This window comes from Carassius auratus, unplaced genomic scaffold (assembly GCF_003368295.1).
Source record: "Carassius auratus strain Wakin unplaced genomic scaffold, ASM336829v1 scaf_tig00216727, whole genome shotgun sequence".
NCBI classification, from domain to species: domain Eukaryota; kingdom Metazoa; phylum Chordata; class Actinopteri; order Cypriniformes; family Cyprinidae; genus Carassius; species Carassius auratus.
Window position 1 is genome coordinate 254,169 of NW_020528709.1, and position 21,853 is coordinate 276,021.

General features: G+C 39.3%; 1 protein-coding gene across 1 annotated transcript in view; it reads left to right on the forward strand.

Moving 5' to 3' along the window:
- Nucleotides 1–20,727, forward strand: part of mrc1a (mannose receptor, C type 1a) — a 183,401-nt gene extending 162,674 nt beyond the window's left edge. Inside the window, exon 30 of the mRNA XM_026263927.1 lies at nucleotides 20,048–20,727. Within this exon, the coding sequence (XP_026119712.1) occupies nucleotides 20,048–20,286 (239 nt within the window). The 3' untranslated portion in view covers nucleotides 20,287–20,727. The remainder of the gene's footprint in view (nucleotides 1–20,047) is intronic.
- Nucleotides 20,728–21,853: the final 1,126 nt, after the last annotated feature.

The window sequence follows — 21,853 nt, forward strand, 5'->3', positions numbered from 1 at the left end:
GACGGCGGTTCCCATCCGAACCCAGGGTCGACGGGGGGCCACAGTGGAGAGCGATGCCGGACCTCCTCTCGACCACTCACTCCTGAGCGACCTCCCCTGGTCCCACGGAACACGACCAGGCGGGTACCCTCAAAACCATTTCCTCTATCCCGCTCAGTGGCTGGGGAGGAAGTATCAAAAAACATACTGCTGGATTTCAAGTGCCGGAGTCCTTGTGTGACGATTGTGTTCATTGAGACACAGGAGAGAGTAGATCCAATTTCAGATGTATTTATTAGGATAATCCAAATCGTGGTCGAAACAAGTCAAGGTCAAAACCAAACAAGCAGTCCAAAATAACTAAACAAATAAACAAAAGAGCAAACAGGAAAGGGAACGGGAACGGGAACGGGAACTCGGAGGACGAGAAGACAAGGAGAATCTCGGAGGACGAGAAAACAAAGGAGAATCTCGGAGGACGAGAAGGCTGAAACATGAAAGGTAAGGACTCCATACAAACAACAGGAAAAGACTGGTATTTTTAGGGAAGCTAATGCCAATAAATTTACTGCACCTGGTGCAATTAACAGGAGTGCAATTACTGTGATGACAGGACAAGACTAGAGGAATTCTAGTGCCTACGGTGAAGTGCCTAAGGGAAAGTGAGCCCACTAGTGGATACCCAGGGAAACAGAGGCTAGACAGCGTGACAGCATCACATGGAAACAGAATTTCAATAAAAATAAAATACTTTCATGATAATTTTATTTAATGTTTGTACATGACAGCATACTAATAAAAATGATTTTATTAAATGATTTAATGACTTTAACCGAGTTAAACTCAAAGTAATGGCGGTACTTCCAAGTATTAAATGCTGCATGGTCTTGCTCTCTTCCGCCCTACCTGTTGTCTCTTCTTGCTTAACACTACACTGACTGACGACACGAGACAATCTCACGAAAAAAAAAAATCAAGGTTAAATAACGCAGCCTGCTTACGGGGAAGTAACAGTAATCTAATTACTATTTTTGCAATTCTAATGCCTTTACTCGTTACTTGAAAAACGTAATCGGATTAAAGTAACGCGTTACTTCTAACGCATTACTGCCCATCAGTGGCTGAGACATATAGATAATATCAGTGATACGCAGCATGCACGATACAAGGAAATGATCTGTAACATCATCATGATTAAAATGATTGGTGGGCCCGGTGACATTTTGCTTGACTACAAAAGAGTTTATTAGGTCAGTAAATGCAAGTCCTAATGCATTATTTGTATTATCAACATGAATATTAAAATCTCCCATGATTATCGATTTATCAACTGTAAGCACAAGGTCTGACAGAAAATCTGCAAATTCTTTTAAGAATTCTGTATACGGCGCTGGTGGTCTATACACAGTAGCCAGCACAAGGGATACGTTAGATTTATTTTGCATGTCTGACAGTGTAACATTAAGCATAAGTATTTCAAATTAGTTAAACCTGTATCCTGTTTTCTGAGTAACATTGAGAATATCACTATATATTGCTGAAACACCTCCGCCACGACCAGTCTGACGGGGCTCATGCTTATAACAGTAGTTTGGTGGAGTGGACTCATTTAGACCAAAATAATCATTTGGTTTTAGCCAGGTTTCAGTCAAGCAGAGCACATCAAAACTATTATCTGTGATCATTTCATTTACAATAACAGCTTTAGGTGTGAGTGATCTAATATTTCTGAGCCCAAACTTTAAAAATTGTTTTTGTTCATTTACTTTACGTTTCTGGTTTAATCACGATAATATTTTTTTCTAGATCCTACCAGAGATGCTCACAAGTCTCTGAGCTAGAGTCCAAGTCAAGTCTCAAGTCTCTTTATTATATTAAGTCTCTGGTTATAATAAATGTTGCATCACGTACAGCGACCCATCCAAGCTGCTTAGAACACTGCATAGCTATATATAAGGAATTCAAAGCATGTAATATGTTATTATGACAACTCTATTTATTAGCATACAATATCAACTTTGATTTTGGTATATAATCAGTGTAAACAGGCTATTGCAACATGACAAAAACACCAAGAATGCTTTACTTTTAAGTTAATATCTGTATTTTGCATTTATGGATTCAGTAATGGCCTTCTGTCTGTCCTGGCTGTATAGCTGACTTATGTTATTCATACAATACCTACTCACAAATAAACATCAAAAACAAAGCCGGCTGCAATAAATTTCTGTGCAAAACAGCTTTTACTACAAACACTTCCGCACAAGAACATTGTTATCACACAAGAACATTTTGATAGAGAACCAAAAATATTTAAAGTAGATAAAATTAGAATAAATAAAATGGAAATGTCTACATACTATTACTACTGTAAACTTTGCTAATAGGACATCAGCCCCTTCAAGTCAATGAACAATAACAAAGTGGGCTGCAATGAATATCTGTGCACAACGTCATGGCTCCGCTCCTACCCAATGACAGAGGCACGCAGGTTTTTTTCCACTGGAGTACTCACATGAAGGATGCGTGCACAACTAATAACTAATATCATCACGCTATAAAGGGTTGGCCTTTGCTGGGTGCGCCCCTCCCCCTATAACTGTTCTGTCTCGCGGAGGAGCTCATTTGTGTGCATCTGTGTGAAACACGCGCTCTGAAACACGCATAAGAAAAAAGAGCGACAGAAAGAACGGCTCCCCTCCAGCCGTGACTCGGCTCCCATCGTTCATGTTTATGAGCCGTTCAAAAGAATCGGTTCGTTCGCGAACGTCACAACTCTAACAGCGAGCTCATCTGACGTTTACTAAAAATAACATTGTTCACGAGTCCCGGAGCTCGAGTCCGAGTCGAGTCTGAAGTCTTTCGAGGACGAGTCTCAAGTCGAGTCTGAAGTCACTGTTTGTGCGACTTAAGTCGCACTCGAGTCCGAGTCTCAAACTCGAGTCCCCATCTCTGGATCCTAAATTAAATTTATATTTTGACCTCACAATTCGGAGAACAGACACAGTCTTAATAGATTGTACAGCGCAAGTACTTATAACATTTAAGCGGATGGAACAAAAGTCATCATAATTGTTATTTGAGAATTGTCTTACTAGTCACATGGAGCGAAGTGTCCTGGAGATGTTGTCAGAGAGCAGCTCCACTCCGACTCTGCTGGGGTGCAGGCCATCAGTGCGAAACAGCCTAGAATGCTCCCAGAAAAGAGTCCAGTTATTAACCAATAGCAGTTTCCGTTATTTACACCCTGACAACAACCATTCGTTTAAAGCAAAAAGTCTACTGAACCTTTCATGTCATCATCGACATGATGGGCAGTGGTCCTGACACAATTATCATCGCCGCGGACGTCGTGCTGCGACCGTCTCGATCAGGCTCCTGAAGTCCCTCTTCATCATCTCCGTCTGCTGCAGCGTGGTGTCGTTAACCCCGGCATGAAGCACGACTGCTCTGGGGCTTGTGTCGACCTTCAGGATTGCGGGTATCTGCGCAGAAACATTGAGAACATGAGCACCAGGGAAACAATGAGTGTGCACTTTACCTTCGGCTAACGTAGCACGGATGTGTCAGACGATGGAGTCTCCGATGATCACAGCGTCGCGTCCCATCTCGCAGAGGGGAGCGAAGTGGTTCTGGGTGGAGATCAGAAGACCGGAGGGGGAGAAGTCGTCGCCCAGGGCCTGGCTTGCGTCCTCCGCTGTGGATGCACCCAGGGTCTGTGGTGTCCCGGCGCTGGAGTGAAGGACATCTGGGAAGATCGCGTCCTGGGTGCACCGGGCCTGTGCAGAGAAACACACGGAGTAGACGTGGTGGGACTGTAAACAGCACGCTGTACACTTACCCCGGACTTGTGAGCGTCAGCCCGGGATGATTCCAGCTCGGCTCTCCGCTCTCTCAGCTGGGCCTGCCTCACCTCCAGGTTGCGAATCTGCCTCTCCACTCTCGAACGTGTCCTCACCTGCAATCAAAGGTAGACATTCATCCGCTATTAAATCAAGTAACAGTGAGTAAAGCAATGGTAATGTGTGTGAATTGAGTATTAGCAATGCAAGCGCAGTTAGCAGCAACCACTCTTGCTGATGCTAACGGGCTATAAGCTAATAGCAGACTCAGGAGATCAAAATAAAACTAGTGATAACGAGGCTCTCTGATTGTTTTTGTTGTAGAATACAATAGAGGATATATTCACACATTATAGAAACTGAAACAATGGTGTATAAAATTGAGTTTTAAGATAAAAATAGTTGATAAAAAGAATATAGTGACGGAGCTCATACCCAGTACAGACGCCAACAACACCTCAGCTAAGGGGCCTAAAGTGTGCCAAGAAAACATCCCCCACACCATTACACCACCACCAGCAGCCTGCACAGTGGTAACAAGGCATGGGTCAATGTTCTCATTCTGTTTACGTCAAATTCTGACTCTACCATCTGAATTTCTCAACAGAAACTGAGACACATCAGACCAGGCAACATTTTTCCAGTCTTCAACTGTCCAATTTTGGTGAGCTCGTGCAAATTGTAGCCTTTTTTTTCTATTTGTAGTGGAGATGAGTTGAAGCCCATCCGCTTCAAGGTTGTGCATGTTGTGGCTTCACAAATGCTTTGCTGCATACCTCGGTTGTAACGAGTAGTTATTTCAAAGTCAAAGTTGCACTTCTATCAGCTTGAATTAGTCGGCCCATTCTCCTCTGACCTCTAGCATCTACAAGGCTTTTTTGCCCACAGGACTGCCACATACTGGATGTTTTTCCCTTTTCACACCGTTCTTTGTAAACCCTAGATATTGTTGTGTGTGAAAATCCCAGTAACTGAGCAGATTGTGAAATATTCAGACCGGCCCGTCTGGCACCAACAACCATGCCAAGCTCAAAATTGCTTAAATCACCTTTCTTTCCCATTCTGACATTCAGTCTGGAGTTCAGGAGATTATCTTGACCAGGACCACACCCCTAAATGCACTGAAGCAACTGCCATCTGATTGGTTGATGAGATAATTGTATTGATGAGAAATTGAACAGATGTTTTATATATATATATATATATATATATATATATATATATATATATATATATATATATATATATATATATATATAAACGAACCATTCGGTCACCCCACACGGTTCGGCATGCGCTGGGACTGCGGTTCAACTTAAATCTGACAAAGCATCTGTAATATGGTTAGCACGTAAAACAAACTGGGTTCAACTAATATGTTTTTGTTGATGGATGCACATTATGGATTCCCAGATATTACAACAATAGCGATTAAAAAAAAAACCTAGACAAATCATTCACTCTTGATGAATGTGAATGCCTTGGGTGCTGATAGCGGGCGGGCACAGATGCGACCTGAACAGCACACGTTAATATGCATCTGGAATTAAACTAATTTAAGCTTTGTCAGTTTAAGATTTAGAGCCAAAGGATGCGAGCGAGCGATGCGAGCGAGCTCGTGCAGTGAGAAGAATTGTGCATGGGCTCACTTGAAGCGCACAAACCCGCAGCTAAGAACGTGCACAAATATTAAGCTCTCTCTGAAGAATTGTGTTTAAATGGACAAATTCACACAAAAATGATGTAAAAATGCCCGTCTTGGTAAGTATCCTACAGCAGATATCGCTGGTTGAACGTAGGCCTACTGTATCAGTGCATTCTCTTAGAGTGACAGTCTTTATATTCATCGAACAGCAAAAAACAAAGATATCACTAACTGCTCTTGATTAAAAAGCTTTTATAACTTTAATAAAGAATAATCTTTCATTTATACAGTCCAATATGCAATGCTGGTTTACATTTGATTACTTGATTCAATTTCTGTACCTAAAAACTTATGCTAGTGCTTGTAGTTGCATAGAATATTATTCTTCTTTTTTTATTAGAAAGTATATTTTTTTTCCATAAACATAGCACATACCGAACTGTACCGAAAACGGTGACTCTAAAACTCGGTCTCTGTCAGAAGGAGATGCATAAACGAGAACACAAGTGTACTGCTTATCGAGTCTCTATCTTTAACACCAAGCATTTCTGCAGACTCTGTTGATATTCTCCTTGATTCCTTCATCTCAAAAGTTAAGAATGTCATTGATGATATTGCTCCAATAATAGTCAGTAAGAAAACAAACAGTTGCAGTTGGAATCATCTTCCAGAAGAGATCGGATGTGCTAATATTAGTCACTTTTAAAACTAGACTTAAAACTCATCTGTTTAGCTGTGCATTTATTGAATGAGCGCTGTGCAATGTCCGAACTGATTGCACTATATTTTCACTGTTTTTTTTTTCTTTTTTTTTTTATGTAAAATCATTTTCTAACTGTTTTAAATTCATTTTAAATAAGTAATTTTTTAAATAATTTTAGAAGTTTTAAAATTGCTTGTTTTAATCTTGTTATTATTTTTCTTAATTATTATTATACTTTCTTTTATGTAAAGCACTTTGAATTACCTTTGTGTGCAAAATGTGCGATATGAATAAAACCATGCCTTGACTAAAACCATGAATTAAACCGATCCGTGAAAAAGTTTAACCGTGCCACCCCTAATATATATATATATTTACATTTACATTTATTCATTTAGCACACACTTTTATCCAAAGCGACTTACAGATGAAGACAGTGGAAGCAATCAAAAACAACAAAAAGAGCAATGATATATAAGTGCTATAACAAGTCTCAGTTAGGTTAACACAGTACAAGTAGCATGGGATTTTAAATAATATAATAAATAAAAAGAAAACAGATAGAATAAAAAAAAATAAGAGAATAGAGCAAGCTAGTTAGAGGTCTTTACACATACACACACACATACATATACAATTGCATAATAAATGAAAAGAAAATAGAATAAAAAAAAAGATTAGAAAGGTAGTTAGATTTTTTAAAGAATAGAATTAGAATAGTGAGTTTTAAAGTTAAAGGGTCAAATAAAGATGGAAGAGATGGGTTTTAAGCCGATTCTTGAAGATGGCTAAGGACTCAGCTGCTCGGATTGAGCTGGGGAGTTCATTCAACCAGATGGGAACATTTAATTTAAAAGTCTGTAAAAGTGACTTTGTACTTGTTTGGAATGGCACAATCAAGCTACATTCACTTGCAGAACGCAAGCTTCTAGACGGCACATAAGTCTGAAGTAACAAATTTAGGTAAATGGGTGCAGAGCCAGTGGTAGTTTTGTAGGCAAACATCAATGCCTTGAATTTTATGCGAGCAGCTATTGGAAGCCTGTGCAAATTGATAAACAGAGGTGTTACGTGTATCCTTTTTGGCTCATTAAAAATTAATCTTGCTGCCACGTTCTGAATTAGAATTGGCTGAAAGACCTGCCAAGAGAGCATTGCAATAGTCCAGCCTGGACAGAACAAGAGCTTGAACAAGGAGTTGTGCAGCATGTTCCGAAAGAAAGGGCTTGATCTTCTTGATGTTGAATAAAGCAGTGGTATGAAAAGCCATGTTTCTGAATGACAGAACCTAATGATGCCATGTAGACAGAGAAGAGAAGTGGTCCAAGAACTGAGCCCTGAGGCACCCTAGTAGTTAGATGTTGAGACTTGGACACCTCACCTCTCCAAGATACTTTGAAGGACTCAAACCATTGAAGTGTGGTTCCTGAGATGCCATTTGCCAGTAGGGTTGATAGGAGGATCTGGTGGTTAACCGTGTCAAAAGCAGCGGACAGATCAAGCAGGATAAGAACTGAAGATTTGGATTCTGCTCTTGCCAGTCTTAGAGCTTCAACAACTGAGAGCAAGGCCATCTCAGTTGAATGTCCACTTCTAAAGCCAGATTGGTTGCTGTCAAGGAGATTGTTGTGTGTGAGAAATGTAGAGACTTGTTTGAACACAGCTCGTTAGTTATATGTATATGGAGTTATATGTGCCTGTCTAAATGATGAAGGGAAAACACCATTGTGGAGGGAAGTGTTGATGATGTGAGTGAGTGCAGGTAAAACTTCAGGAGAAATGGCTTGAAGGAGATGAGATGGAATAGGATCAAGCGGGCAAGTTGTAGGGTGATTATAAAGGATGAGTTTTGAGACTTCTGCATCAGAGAGTGAAGAGAAGGAAGTAAATGAGTGTAAGTTTGCTGTTGATTTGAGCTTGACTGATTGTGGTGTGGAAAATTGTGCACTAATGTGTTTAATTGTATTAATGAAAAACGTTGCAAAGTCGTCAGCTATTAGAGATGAAGCGGGGGGGGGGGGCAAAGAAGTGAGGAAAATGTTTTAAAAAGCATGCGTGCGTTAGATGAATTGTTAATTTTGTTATGGTAGTATGTCATTTTAGCAGAGGAGACATTAGCAGAGAAAGAAGATAGGAGTGACTGATACACAATAAGGTCAGTAGTATTTTTGGACTTGCGCCACACCCTTTCAGAAGCTCTAAGCTTAGAACGGTGTTCGCGTAGAACATCAGATAACCAAGGGGCAGAAGGGGTGTTACGGGCTGGCCTGGAAGATAAGGGGCAAACAGTGTCTAAACAAGATGTAAAATTGGAGCAGAAAGTATCAGTAGCACTGTTAGCATCCAAAGATGCAAACAGTTTAGGGGAAGGAAGTGAAGATGAAACCATTGCAGATAGCCGGGAGGGTGAAAGTGTGCGTAGGTTACGTCGAAAGATGACATGTGGAGGGGTAAGTGATGTGTCAGGGATCATGTTGAAGTTAAGAGTGAGGAGGAAGTGATCCGACGTGTGCAGTGGAGTAACCAGAACATGATCAGTAGAGCAGTTTCGTGTATAAATAAGGTCCAGTTGGTTGCCTGATTTGTAAGTAGCAGTAGTTGACACTCGGTTGAGATCAAAAGAGGCAAGCAGAGTGTGGAAATCGGCAAACAGAGGTTTATCTATCTCCAAGCATAACTAGGGGAGTACCATCCTCAGAAAAGGTTGAGAGCAACACATCTAATTCATCCAAAAAGTTACCCAGTGGTCCTGGGGGTCGATAGACAACTAAAAAATGTATTTTAAAAGGGTAGTTAACAGTAACTGAATGAGATTCAAAGGAGCTGTTGATACCCAAAGATGGTAAAGGATTATGGTAATTTCCAATCATTAGAGATGAGCAGACCAGTACCTCCACCTCTTCCAGTCAAACGGGGGGAGTGGGAAAATGAGAAATTATTGGAGAGTGCTGCAGGTGTAGCAGTGTCCCCTGGTTTGATCCAGGTCTCTGTTAGGGCCATGAGATCAAGCTTTGAATGACTAATAATCGAAGTTATGAAATCGGTTTTGTTTACAGCAGACTGGCAATTCCAGAGACCAATAAGAAGAGAAAGTAGTGTATTAGCAGACATAGGCAAAGTATGCAGGTTGTTAAGATTGTGCTGTCTACATTGTGTGATGCATGGTTTACAAGTGGTAATGATAGTAGGGATCTGGAAACACATAGTAAGATTTGGTTATAAACAAAAAACAACTGAAACAGAAATGAAACAAGGAAAAGGAAAAAGATTAATCAAAACAATACTTATATCCCCTGCCCGGTGGAGTCGCACGGTAGAGTCGATGGTCTTTACACTCTTCGGTCTTCACATGAAGAGGGCTTAACTGGAGGGCTGCCGCGACCGCTGCCACGGTATACTAATCTTTTTTAAACCCGACAAAACGGAAATTGAATTCAGCTGGACGTACTTTACTGTTTATCACAACAAAGGTCTAAGCAAGCGCACAACACTGACAACGTATGCGATAGAGTACGAGAACAAACGCAGCATGTCTCAACACAGTAAACAAACAAGTGTTTCCTAGCAACGACAACTGCGCTAAACACTAATGAGACAAGAAATAAATACACTTACGATCTGCTTTTAACTCCCGCTGATTTAACGTTTGGTCTCGTACTCTATCGCATACGTTGTCAGTGTTGTGCGCTTGCTTAGACCTTTGTTGTGATAAACAGTAAAGTACGTTCAGCTGAATTCAATTTCCGTTTTGATGCAACAAGAGGCATTAAGAGCTGGGGGTCAAAAACTTAACACAATGAAGATGGCCAAATTTGTCTTATTTTGTTGAAATATAATTTTTTCCATTTAGTTCTGCCCTTCGTAAGTAACAGAAGATACTTGTATGTTTCACGGTACACAAATTAAAGTACAATTTACCTTGATCTTCAAATTCCAAAAGTTTTCACCCCCAGCTCTTAATGCATCTTGTTTCCTTCTGGAGCATCAGTGAATGTTTCAATCTTTTTAAATAGTTATGTTTGATTCCCTCAAATGTCCTCAGTCTGAAAAGATGCATCTCAAAATCATAAAGTCACTGCTGTAAACTGTCAATGCCTTCTGCTCATTTTGTTTTGGATACACTGCTCGTTCTGTATTGTCAAATCATCTTGCATAGCATCGAATATTATCATTACATCCTGTGTTTGGTTAGTTTAGAAGTATTGGGTCAGTGTTGCTTCATATTTAATTTGAACTGCAACAGAGTTTGTTTGGAAGCTGACCGAGACCCATCTTTTTATCTGCCTCAGTCCACTTATTTGGTGTGCACCAGGTTTCAGATGACAGTGCTCACACTTACTCAAATTAACCACTTTAAGATAACAATCACACCTGAGTTTGTTTTAATCAAACCATGACAAGTGTGAACAAACGCTATGTAAAGAAAATAAAGTATTTGATAATAATAAATGGTTTATCTCTTTGTGATAGATGAGTTCCAAGCCTGCTCCTACACATCTGCCAGTAAATTTCAAGTAATCCTGAACTCCGTGATAAGCTGGTTCAGGTATATTTGAACTGTAACCGAGTTAAAAACAAATAATGCATACATTGTATGCCTGTGACGGTGGGTTTTGGGAAAAACACAAGGTGAGGGCAGGATCCAAATGCAAGTATGGTTTATTGTAACAAAAGGTAACATACCAAATAAACAGTCATGAGAGACAAATAAAACCAAAAATGAAAGAGGAAACCGGATGGAACGGGAACTCGGAGGAAGCGAGAAGGTAAAGTGAAGACTCGGGAGACGAGCACAATATACACATAGGGTAAGGACTCCATACAGACAACAGAGAAAGACAGCTCTATATAGGGAGACTAATGACAAAGGATTGTCAGCACCTGTGCGATTTAATTGGATTGCAATTACGGTGACGACATGACCAGACTAGCGGAATTAAAGTGCCTATGGTGAAGTGCCTAAGGAGAAGTGAGCTCACTAGGGGACACCCAGGAAAACCGAGACTGACAGCGTGACATTACCCCCTCCCCTACGGAGCAGCTCCCAGATGCTCCACCTGAAACCCCGGAAAACCCAACAGAAAAAGAGGTAGGAGGGAGGTGAAGCGGCGCCGGACTAGGGGGAGGGACGGAGGGTCAGAAAACAGAGACGGAACAACCAGATGGAATGGCGAGGCAGAAGCAGGAGAGGTGAAATACAAAACAAGGAGACCAGGAGGGTGGTGGACTGGCGGAGGAAAAACAAAGGGGAGGGACGGAGGGTCAGGTCCAAAGGAGGAAAATAGAAAAACAAATGAAAACAAAAACATGGGTAAATGGAGGACATTAGGTGATTACCACCCGGGCGGAACAGAGGGCCATCACACCCATGTGGTCAAGGCAGAAGCCCCCCCAGGGCGGAGCGGAAGACCACCACATCCTCGTAGTCAAGGCCAGATTCCCCCAGGGCGGAGCGGAAGACCACCACGTCCTCGCGGTCGAGGCCGGAGTCCCCCAGGGTGGAGCGGAAGACCACCACATTCTTGTGGCCGACCCCATGGGAGGACGAAGATCACCGATGACTTGACTCAGTCCTCGAAGATCACCGGTGACTAGCCTTGTCTCTGGAGAGTTCATGGGAACCTGACTCGACTCTGAAAGGTCAATAGTGACAAGCCCTGACTCTGGAAGGCCATCGGTGACTAGCCCTGACTCTGGAAGGCCATCTGTGACTAGCCCTGACTCTGGAAAGCCATCTGTGACTAGCCCTGACTCTGGAAAGCCATCTGTGACTAGCCCTGACTCTGGAAAGCCATCTGTGACTAGCCCTGACTCTGGAAAGCCATCTGTGACTAGCCCTGACTCTGGAAAGCCATCTGTGACTAGCCCTGACTCTGGAAAGCCATCTGTGACTAGCCCTGACTCTGGAAGGTCATCGGTGACTAACCCTAGCTCTGGAAGGTCCACGAACACCTGACTCGACTCCGCAGGGTCAACCGGGAACTGACTCAACTCTGAACAGTCAATGGGCACCTGACTTGACTTAAGACTGCCTGTGGAGACGTGAGACACCTCTGCTTCGGGCACTGCCTCTGGAACGGCCTCGGGCACCGCCTCAGTCACCACATCGGGAACGGCCTCGGTCACCGCCTTGGCCTCCAGAACAACAGCGGGCACCACCTCTGCCTCCGGAACAGCAGCGGGCACCGCCTCAGCCTCCGGAACAGCAGCGAGCACCTCCTCGGGAACAGCGTCGGGCACCGCCTCGGCCTCTCGAACAGCATCGGGCACCGCCTCGGGAACAGCCTCGGGCACCGCCTCGGGAACAGCCTCGGGCACCGCCTCGGGAACAGCCTCAGTCTCCGGAACAGCATCGGACACCAGCATCGGGGACGGCAGCTGCCCACTCGGGAACGTCCTCCGGGACGACAGTGGGCTGCTTGGGAACGTCTTCCGGACTTTGAGGAGCGGTAGACGCCTGTCTCCTCCTCCTCCGCCCTCTATGATGGCGAGTCGGTGGCACCCTGTCTGGAGACTCAGGCGTTGAGTCGGCCATCTTGTGCTGTTGCTCTGGGCTGGCGGCCATCTTGGGCTGTCGCACTGGGCTGGTTGCCATCTTGGGCTGAGACGCTGGCTCAGCATCCATGACGTGAACCATCTTGGGAATCTCTAGGATCTTAGATAGATTAGAGAAATACTCCAAAAATGTCACTGCTGCCATCTTGGGCGTAGGCGCTGAGCTGGCGGCCATCTTGTGCTGTGGCGCTGAGCTGGCGGCCATCTTGTGCTGTGGCGCTGGGCTGGTGGCCATCCTGTCTCCCCTCTCCTCTCGGGACCTCCTGGGGAAATGGCAGTCCCCAACCGAATCCCGGTTCGACGGGAGCCCACAGTGGCGATCGCTGCCGGACCTCCTCTCGACCACTTGCTCCGGATCGACCTCCCCTGGTCCCCCGGAACACCACTAGGTGAGAGCCCTCGAAACCATTTCTCTCCCTCTTGCTGGCTGGGGAGGGAATGGTATTTAACATACTGCTGGATCCAATGTGGATGGAGTCCTTCTGTGACGGTGGGTTTTTGGAAAAACACAAGGTGAGGGCAGGATCCAAATGCAAGTATGGTTTATTGTAACAAAAGGTAACATACAAAATAAACAGTCATGAGAGACAAATAAAACCAAAAATGAAAGAGGAAACCGGATGGAACGGGAACTCGGAGGAAGCAAGGAGGTAAAGTGAAGACTCGGGAGACGAGCACAATACACACATAGGGTAAGGACTCCATACAGACAACAGAGAAAGACAGCTCTATATAGGGAGACTAATGACAAAGGATTGTCAGCACCTGTGCGATTTAATTGGAGTGCAATTACTGTGACAACATGACCAGACTAGCGGAATTAAAGTGCCTATGGTGAAGTGCCTAAGGAGAAGTGAGCTAACTAGGGGACACCCAGGAAAACAGAGACTGACAGCGTGACAATGCCCTGGATATTTTTCACATTTGTAGCACAGTTGTGTTTCGACAGATCTCAGATCCACTGCTACAGGTATTACCTGGTACCGTGGGGCTTTTATAGTTTTTCAAATTAAACAAGAATAACACTGTATGGAAACAATTAGCTCATTTCTTTTAAGAATAAGGTCTAAAGATTCAAATTGCTTTATTTGAACTGATTCCCAATTTAATTAGTTTATACTTCATCAATGGTTCTTCCAGCGAACGTTAAAATCAGTATATCTTTACACTTCTGTTTATATTACTTCATGGATAATTAGAATACAAACAGGTTTATAATTTATACATTACGAGCTAGGTAGCGCAGATCTGGGGAAAGTTTAATCTTAAAATACACCACACAAGAAAATACTTGTTTATAAATGGAACAAGAATTTATTGAGCTATTCTATTACATGGATCTAAAACCTAATGGACACATACACATACAAATACACACATACATACATGCATACATACATACACACACAGTTACTGAAGAGAATGATAACGGATTTGAATGAAGTCCCAGTAGTACGTAGGTTATTCGTTAGATCACACCAAGAAAATCACAAAAGAAAAGATGTGTCTTATCTTTACTGCTTAAGATCAATTTGCACCTATTTCAGCAAGAAATCCCTTGTCAAAAAACCCTAAAGGATTCCAATAAGAAAACTGTACAGGATTCTAATTGGAATTTCTATCATATTTTTGAACCGTGCCTATAGGATTCTGATAGGAATGGTCTTGTAGGACAAGATATAAATATCCTGTAGGATCAGTCCTATAGGATTTTAATGGGATCCAGTTGGGTGAATGTCTATATGGGATTTCTATTTTTTATTATTATTATTATTATTTTAAAGGTACACTTTTCCATTTTATTTGTTTTATGAACAAATAGTACTTGCAGTTTGCTTAAAATCACCCTGATGTAGACATTGTTTATTGTATGATGCACAACCTTCAGTAACATTGTAAACAACATGAGAGGTGATTAGTGCAGCACACAGCATTAGTGCAAAAATGCTGATAATGGATTGATCATACACATACGCACACTCACACCCACACACAAACACACACACACAATGTAGCACTTGTGTCCTCCAATGTAAATATCCACTGGACCAGTTCTAGACTCGAAAGGAGTGAGGAGAACCATATAAAGTGTATACAGGAAACCAAAAGTTTAATATAAAAATAACACTTTACTGTAACAATAATAATAGCAAATACAAATACAATTCGATAACAACACAGAACAATAAAACATCAAACAATATGTAGAATTTGATATCGTAACTCAATTCCCTTTGAGGTGTATAATACAGTTCATTTCATGCAATAAATGTAATAAAGTTCTGTTTTTTGTAATGTAAAAAGAGAAAAAAAATGAAAAAAATATTGTATCAAATATATTCTAGAGCAATTGCTAATGCTCTATCAACTGAACATATGCACAATTATTTCCTGGTTTTAGATAAGCCAGCTCAGTCATTTCCGGTCAATTGTACTGTGTTTTAAGGGAGGTTACCTTTGCTCAGTTTCTCTACAAAATCTAATCACAATTTAACACTTTTTGACACATTAATACTTATAGCTTAGTTTGTTCATTTGTAATCCAATTTTCTGTTTGCTGATATAATAACTGCTTTTCCTATGCAAACTTGACATTTTGGTCTAATATATGTAAAAGAAGATTGCTCAAAAAGGACATAATGACATAAATTAAAAGTAAATAACATTGTGAATCCTAAACAAGTAACACTACAGTTCTATAGTCTAATCTGAAGGGTGAACTCAAAAATCATACAACAAGGTCATTTTTGAAGATTAGAATCCACTGTAAAAAAAAAAAAAAAAAAACCAAACAAAACAAAAAAAACACAAAAAACATCTCTTCATCAAAGTTATTTCACCATCATATGGAAAACATTTAAAGAATAATTATTATAAAAAATCTGTGTTTTGTTTGTTTATTTTTATTTTTCTTAGGAAGATAACTGACCCTTTACTCTCCTTTGTAATAAATGTGCTTATAAACCAAGAACAAGTTATTTATAGCTGTATTTATGAGCTGCTTACTAATGACTATTAATGTTGGGACAAGACTTTATAAAGCCTGAACTGACTATTTACTAATAAGTGCAGTTATTATAAAGTGTTACCAATGCATCAACTAATGTTAACAAATAAGACGACATTATTTTACAGTTTTATCAAATCCATTAATGATTTCTAAGTGTTTTGTAATGATTTTATTGACCTATAAGCATTTGTGAAAGTTCTGCTTGCATTACAGCCTAGTCTTCATTTGTGAGCTGAACAGTTTTACTGTTACATCCATGAGATTATGTAAATTTGGATAAATGCCATTTCACAGGATGTCATAGGTCAGTAACAAATGAGTTTTAATTTATTATTTGCAGCGCAAATAAGGATTTTTAAGATTTTTTTTTAAATCCCTAAAACTGTCAGAAAAGGATAAGGCCTAAGAGATTTATATATGAGTGACTTATTTTTATTTTTACAATTATAATACATTAACTATGGAATTATACAAAATGTATAAAAAAGTACAACAGTAATTGTTTTCTAAAGTTTTTTATTTTTTTATTTTTTTAGGAGTTACATTTAAAAAAAATAGCCTACTTCAATCATTCTAAACAGCTTGAATAAAACCTGTTAATATTTATTATAGACCACTGTAACTGTCTATAATCTAACAAACAAGTTTATTATGAAAATAAAAGTGTGGACACCAGATAAATTGGGTTTTAGGATAAAAAAAAGGTTTTTAGGTGTTTAGATGTAGAAATTGACAAATGTAAAATAAAATATCAATGATTTAATTAAATATAGATTAATTCTTGTTAGATCAAAATAATAATAATAATAATAATAATAATAATAATAATAATAATAATAATATTATACATACATAAAAAAAAACAAGACGAATGATTTTCTGTTTTTTTATATATTCAAATGCTATTTTTCTTAATTGCATTAACACTCACAGTCAAGACACTTACGATTGCATTTTCATTCAGTGTCCCGCAATGAATGTAGCAAAATTCAATGTGCTCACTGAAAATGCATTCTGAGCAGATCACGTCTCCACCCCCTCGCGCCACGTCAATCACTGCGTGAACAAGGCGTGGCTTGCAGAAGGTCAAGAGACTCATTACTCAAGAAGAGGATTCAAGTGAGAGAACATGGACAAAGCCAGTTATTCAGTGTACTTTTGGATAATTTTGGTTTATGGCTTCAATATTTAATTCGCACTTGTGGGCGGAGCTGAAACTCTGCTTTCATCTGATTGGTCGAATCGATCCGCCTTCAGCTCGGTATTTTCATTTTTTCAGACAGAATAAGAGTCAGTGCGAGTGCGGCACTGTAATGTCTGAAACCACCGCTCACTGTTAATTAGCATAATATTTGAATCAAATGTAGCTGGGCACATAATTCGTGCTGCTGAGACCTGCAAATTATTTCTAGGTTGTAGTATTGTATGAATATTGTCCCACTGATAAATACAGTGCAAATAGTTCTGTCTCTTTGGATTAAAGTGAAGTGGAAATAAAAATCAATAATAGATATTTTAAGTCATAAGGCACTAGGTATGTGCGTGTATGACATTAATAAATATTTGTGAAAATTAATATAGTTACATTTACTTAAATAAATGAGTAATATTCGTTTTATTACATACTAAATTGAATGATGTTTCTCTTTTTAGTCTTCTTTGTTGGGCTTGAGAAAGACAACATATATTTACCGTATTTTCCGGATTATAAGTCGCACTTCTTTTCATAGTTTGGCTGGTCCTGCGACTTACAATCAGGTGCGACTTATTTATCAAAATTCATTTGACATGAACCAAGAGAAATGAACCAAGCTGTACAGCCTACAGCTGAGAGAAGGCGCTCTATGCTGCTCAGTGCTTCTGTAATCTACACTGAAAACATAGAGCGCCCTCTCGCGGCTGTAGACGGTAATGTTTTCTCTTGGTTCTGAATAAATGCGACTTAGTCCATTGCGACTTATATATGTTTTTTTTTGGACTGATGCAACTTATACTTAGGTGTGACTTATAGTCCGAAAAATACTGGTAACATTATTATTATTATTTATTATGAGAGTAATTGACACAGACTAGGACTTTAATGTTTCACCAAATTCAGCTCAGATCTTCAGACTCGTCTGACTCGCGTTGCTCTATAACTGGCCAGCCTTACCTTGCCAAAAAATCGTATTTAATTTTATTTCATAAATGTAACTATATTTATTTCCACTTCACTGTTATCCAAGGAGACAGAACTATTTGCATTGTTTTTATCAGTGGGACAATATTAATACAAAACTATAACCTAGAAATAATTTAACGGGGTCTCTTGCATGTCGCAGCAGCACGAATTATGTGCCCAGCTACATCTGATTCAAATATTATACTAATTAACAGTGAGCGGTGGTTTCAGACATTACAGTGCTTCACTCGCACTGACTCTTATTCTGTCTGAAAGAATGAAAAGACTGAGCTGAAGGCGGAGCGATTTGACCAATCAAATGAAAGCAGCATTTCAGCTCCACAAGTGCGAATGAAATATTGAAGCCATAAACCGAAATGATCAAAAAGTACACTGAACAACTGTCTTGTCCATGTTCTTTCACTTGAATCCTCTTCTTGAGTATTGAGTCTCTTGACCTTCTGGAAGCCACGCCTTGTTCACGCAGTGATTGACGGTGCATGAGGGGGCGGAGACTTCATCGGCTCGGAATGGATTTTCAATGTGCACATTTTTTTCATACATTCATTGCGGGATATTGAATGAAAATGCAATCGTACGTGTCTTGACTGTGAGTGTTAATGCAATTAAGAAAAATAGCATTTGGATGATAATTTTGCCACAGTTTTTGATTGAACATGTTATACATATCTAATCATTTCTGTAATACATTTTCATTTTAGTTTTGCAACTTATAAAGCGTTAAAATTAGTATTCATTTTACATATTAAAACTAGTGTGTGAAATATCAAATGAAAATTATGTAATTTAATTTTCATTTTCATTTTGCACCATACGTTGCACAAATGTATTGGAAAATGTAAAGGTAAATACAGAAATGCATTTCCATTTTACATATTGCATTGTCATTTTGCAAATTACATTCCAAATAGAATATTGATAACCATATGCTTCCATAGTTTTCGTTCATATTCTCCAAGATATTATGTATTTTGAAATAATCTGTTAAATAGTATTTAATTTGCGCACTTAAACAGCTAATAAACATCTGAATTTAGCTGTTGTTCTTTTATAATTGTGTGCTTTCGCTGTAATGTTTTATTTTAAAAAGCTCTTAAACAAGAATAATTTTGTTCTTGTGACACTGCACGCACTGATCGGAGGCGGTGATTTCAGATAGTGTCAGAGAGGCTGCCGCGAATATTTCATTTTCACACATTACAATCACAAACATCTGAATTTAGCTCTTGGTGTGATCTAATTCGTGGATTGTGTGATATTGCTGTAATATTTTATTTTTAAAAGCTACAGAAAAAAGAATAAATTTGTTTGTTATGATCTCGTGACTCCACACGCTTGTGATCACAGCGGTGATTCATCTCTCGTATTTCTTTCTTCGCCCCTTAGGGCTTGAGCCCTAATAATAATAATAATAATAATCCTCAGGGGAACAATTGGGCTCTTCGCCCCTTCTGGCTTGACCCCTAAAAAGTTAACTATTCTATTAGTATGTTGTATTTCTGATAGATCTTAGCAGCCCTCCATTAAATGTGAAACAAAGGTCTTGTCACCATCAGTTTGTTGAGATCTATTGAAAAATCTAACAACATGAAACAATTGGGTGAGTGTGATGGAAATTATCCCTGCATACATCTGCATATATCTCCCATTATATAGAAATGTTTAGTTTAAAAGGTTTTATTTATTTATTTATTTATTTATCACAGTGCCAGTCTGTCTAAAAGGCTTTATTAAACAGTGTAGCTCCATGAGTATGCATTTCTATACCTGAAATAGAAAACATTTAAATAAAGTTGTGGGCCACACACACACACACTTATATCAAAGTATGTCCTCGCATGTGAAGATTGTCTTTGACAGGCACAGTCTCTTGCAAGCACATTTGCTTGGCCTCAACAATGCCAGCAAGGTTCACTTATATATATATATATATATATATATATATATATATATATATATATATATATATATATATATATATATATATACACATACATACATACATAAACCAAATAGATATTTAACATCTCAAAATTCTTATACATTTTTGACAGCCCTAAATATAAAATAGTAGTAAATTTGTATTCTAGACATTTTAATCTTGCTACTAATTTCTGTTTTTGCATTGCAGTCACTGTGGTGGAAGAGGCCCCTCATGGCTCTACTGGTATTGCAGTAGGGGTTGTCTTGGTCATAATTGCTATTGCAGGGCTTGCCACATTTTTGTTTTTTAAGAGAATCCCTAGGCCTGTGATTGGAGAATGTACGTTTGACAACAGACTCTACATAAATTCTGACCTGATACGGTCTCCTGCCACTATTGATACAAAGGGACTTGTTGCAAATATTGAACAGAATGAGCACGCTTAGCAAAAACATACACACTTTGACATACAGATACACACAAACATGTACACAACCCCTAACTATGAAAGTAGGGGAAGTGGCCCTATTAAATCCCATTCAAACCTAAGTTTTAAACTTGAGAATACAGTACCTCATATATCTGGGGAGGGCTTCTAAAATACATGTTTATCATTTAATCCCACCTGTGTTCCAGATGATCTTACCGTGTGTTTATGTATGAATGCTCCTTATTTTATAATAACTTTGTCATTTTCCCAAATAATTAAATAATCCATGATCAAACTAGACAAACATGGATAACAGTTTTAGATACAGTTTAACAAGTCTGTACATTTTTTTTTTTTTTTTTTGTATATGAATGTTTCCTTAATAATATCATGGTTTCTGTAACCTGTACTTGCTTCATAAACCTCTGCAAATAAACATGCATTAGGTCTCTCTCTCTCATTCTCTCTCTCTCATATATATATATATATATATATATATATATATATATATATATATATATATATATATATATATATATATATATATATAATAAAAATATAGTTGAAATAGGTTTCTTAATTTCATAATGTATGGAATTAATGTTTGGAATGTATGTGATTTATATAGAGAACAGAGGACATTTGGGGTTTTCATCTTGAAGACACAAACATATATACAATCCTGAAAATAACTAGATACGTCTTACTTTGTCTTTCCCATATGGAATGCAACCCATGTATGTTGTGAAGAAGATACATTCCTTTTGAAGGATACTGTACTTATAATTTTGTGAAATCCAAATAAGATTTACAGACTTTTTCCATGTATGTTCAATAAGCCATAAACAATTATTTCACATATGGAACAGTCCCTAGGACACTAACAGTTTACAGGTAGGATACTAAAGGATACATAGGATATTAAAGAGACCATTGTACTGACTCTGTCACTGAAATGTCAGAGGAAAGATGCTCAGAGTCCTTGTCCACCTGCTTGAACATGGCATAGATCTGCTGCAGGAAAGCATGATGACTGCAGATTTGACCAGAGTGATAAACTGCTATGTCCATAATGTAAGCTGCTTAAGACAGTACTACAGGAAGACAAAAAGAACAAGAGATATCCTATATCCTTATAGTTCCAAAGCAGGAGTAACTTTGTATCCCTGAGAAATGTCCAGGAACTTGCCAATGCCATGGTTGAAGAGTATGGTAACGTCTCACAGCAAGTACTGGAACATCTAGTGCAGTCCGTGAGGATGAGAAACATTGTAGAACTTAAAGCAGCTGGTGGCCACACAAGATACTCACTGAAACTTTTGATATTGACCCCTCCTTTTTCAAGGACTCATTATTCCATTAAATGTCTGTGAATCATGTTCAGTTTGTGCATATATAAATACGTGTAAACCACTCGTGGCCTAGTAGATAGAGATTATGACTCCTAACCCTAGGGTTGTGGGTTTGAATCTCGGGCCAGCAATAGCACGACCTTGAGCAAAGCATCGAACCCCCAACAGCGGTGATCATGGAAGCTCAGTGGTGGTACAGGAACTGTGGCAACCGGACATGACGTCTCCGTT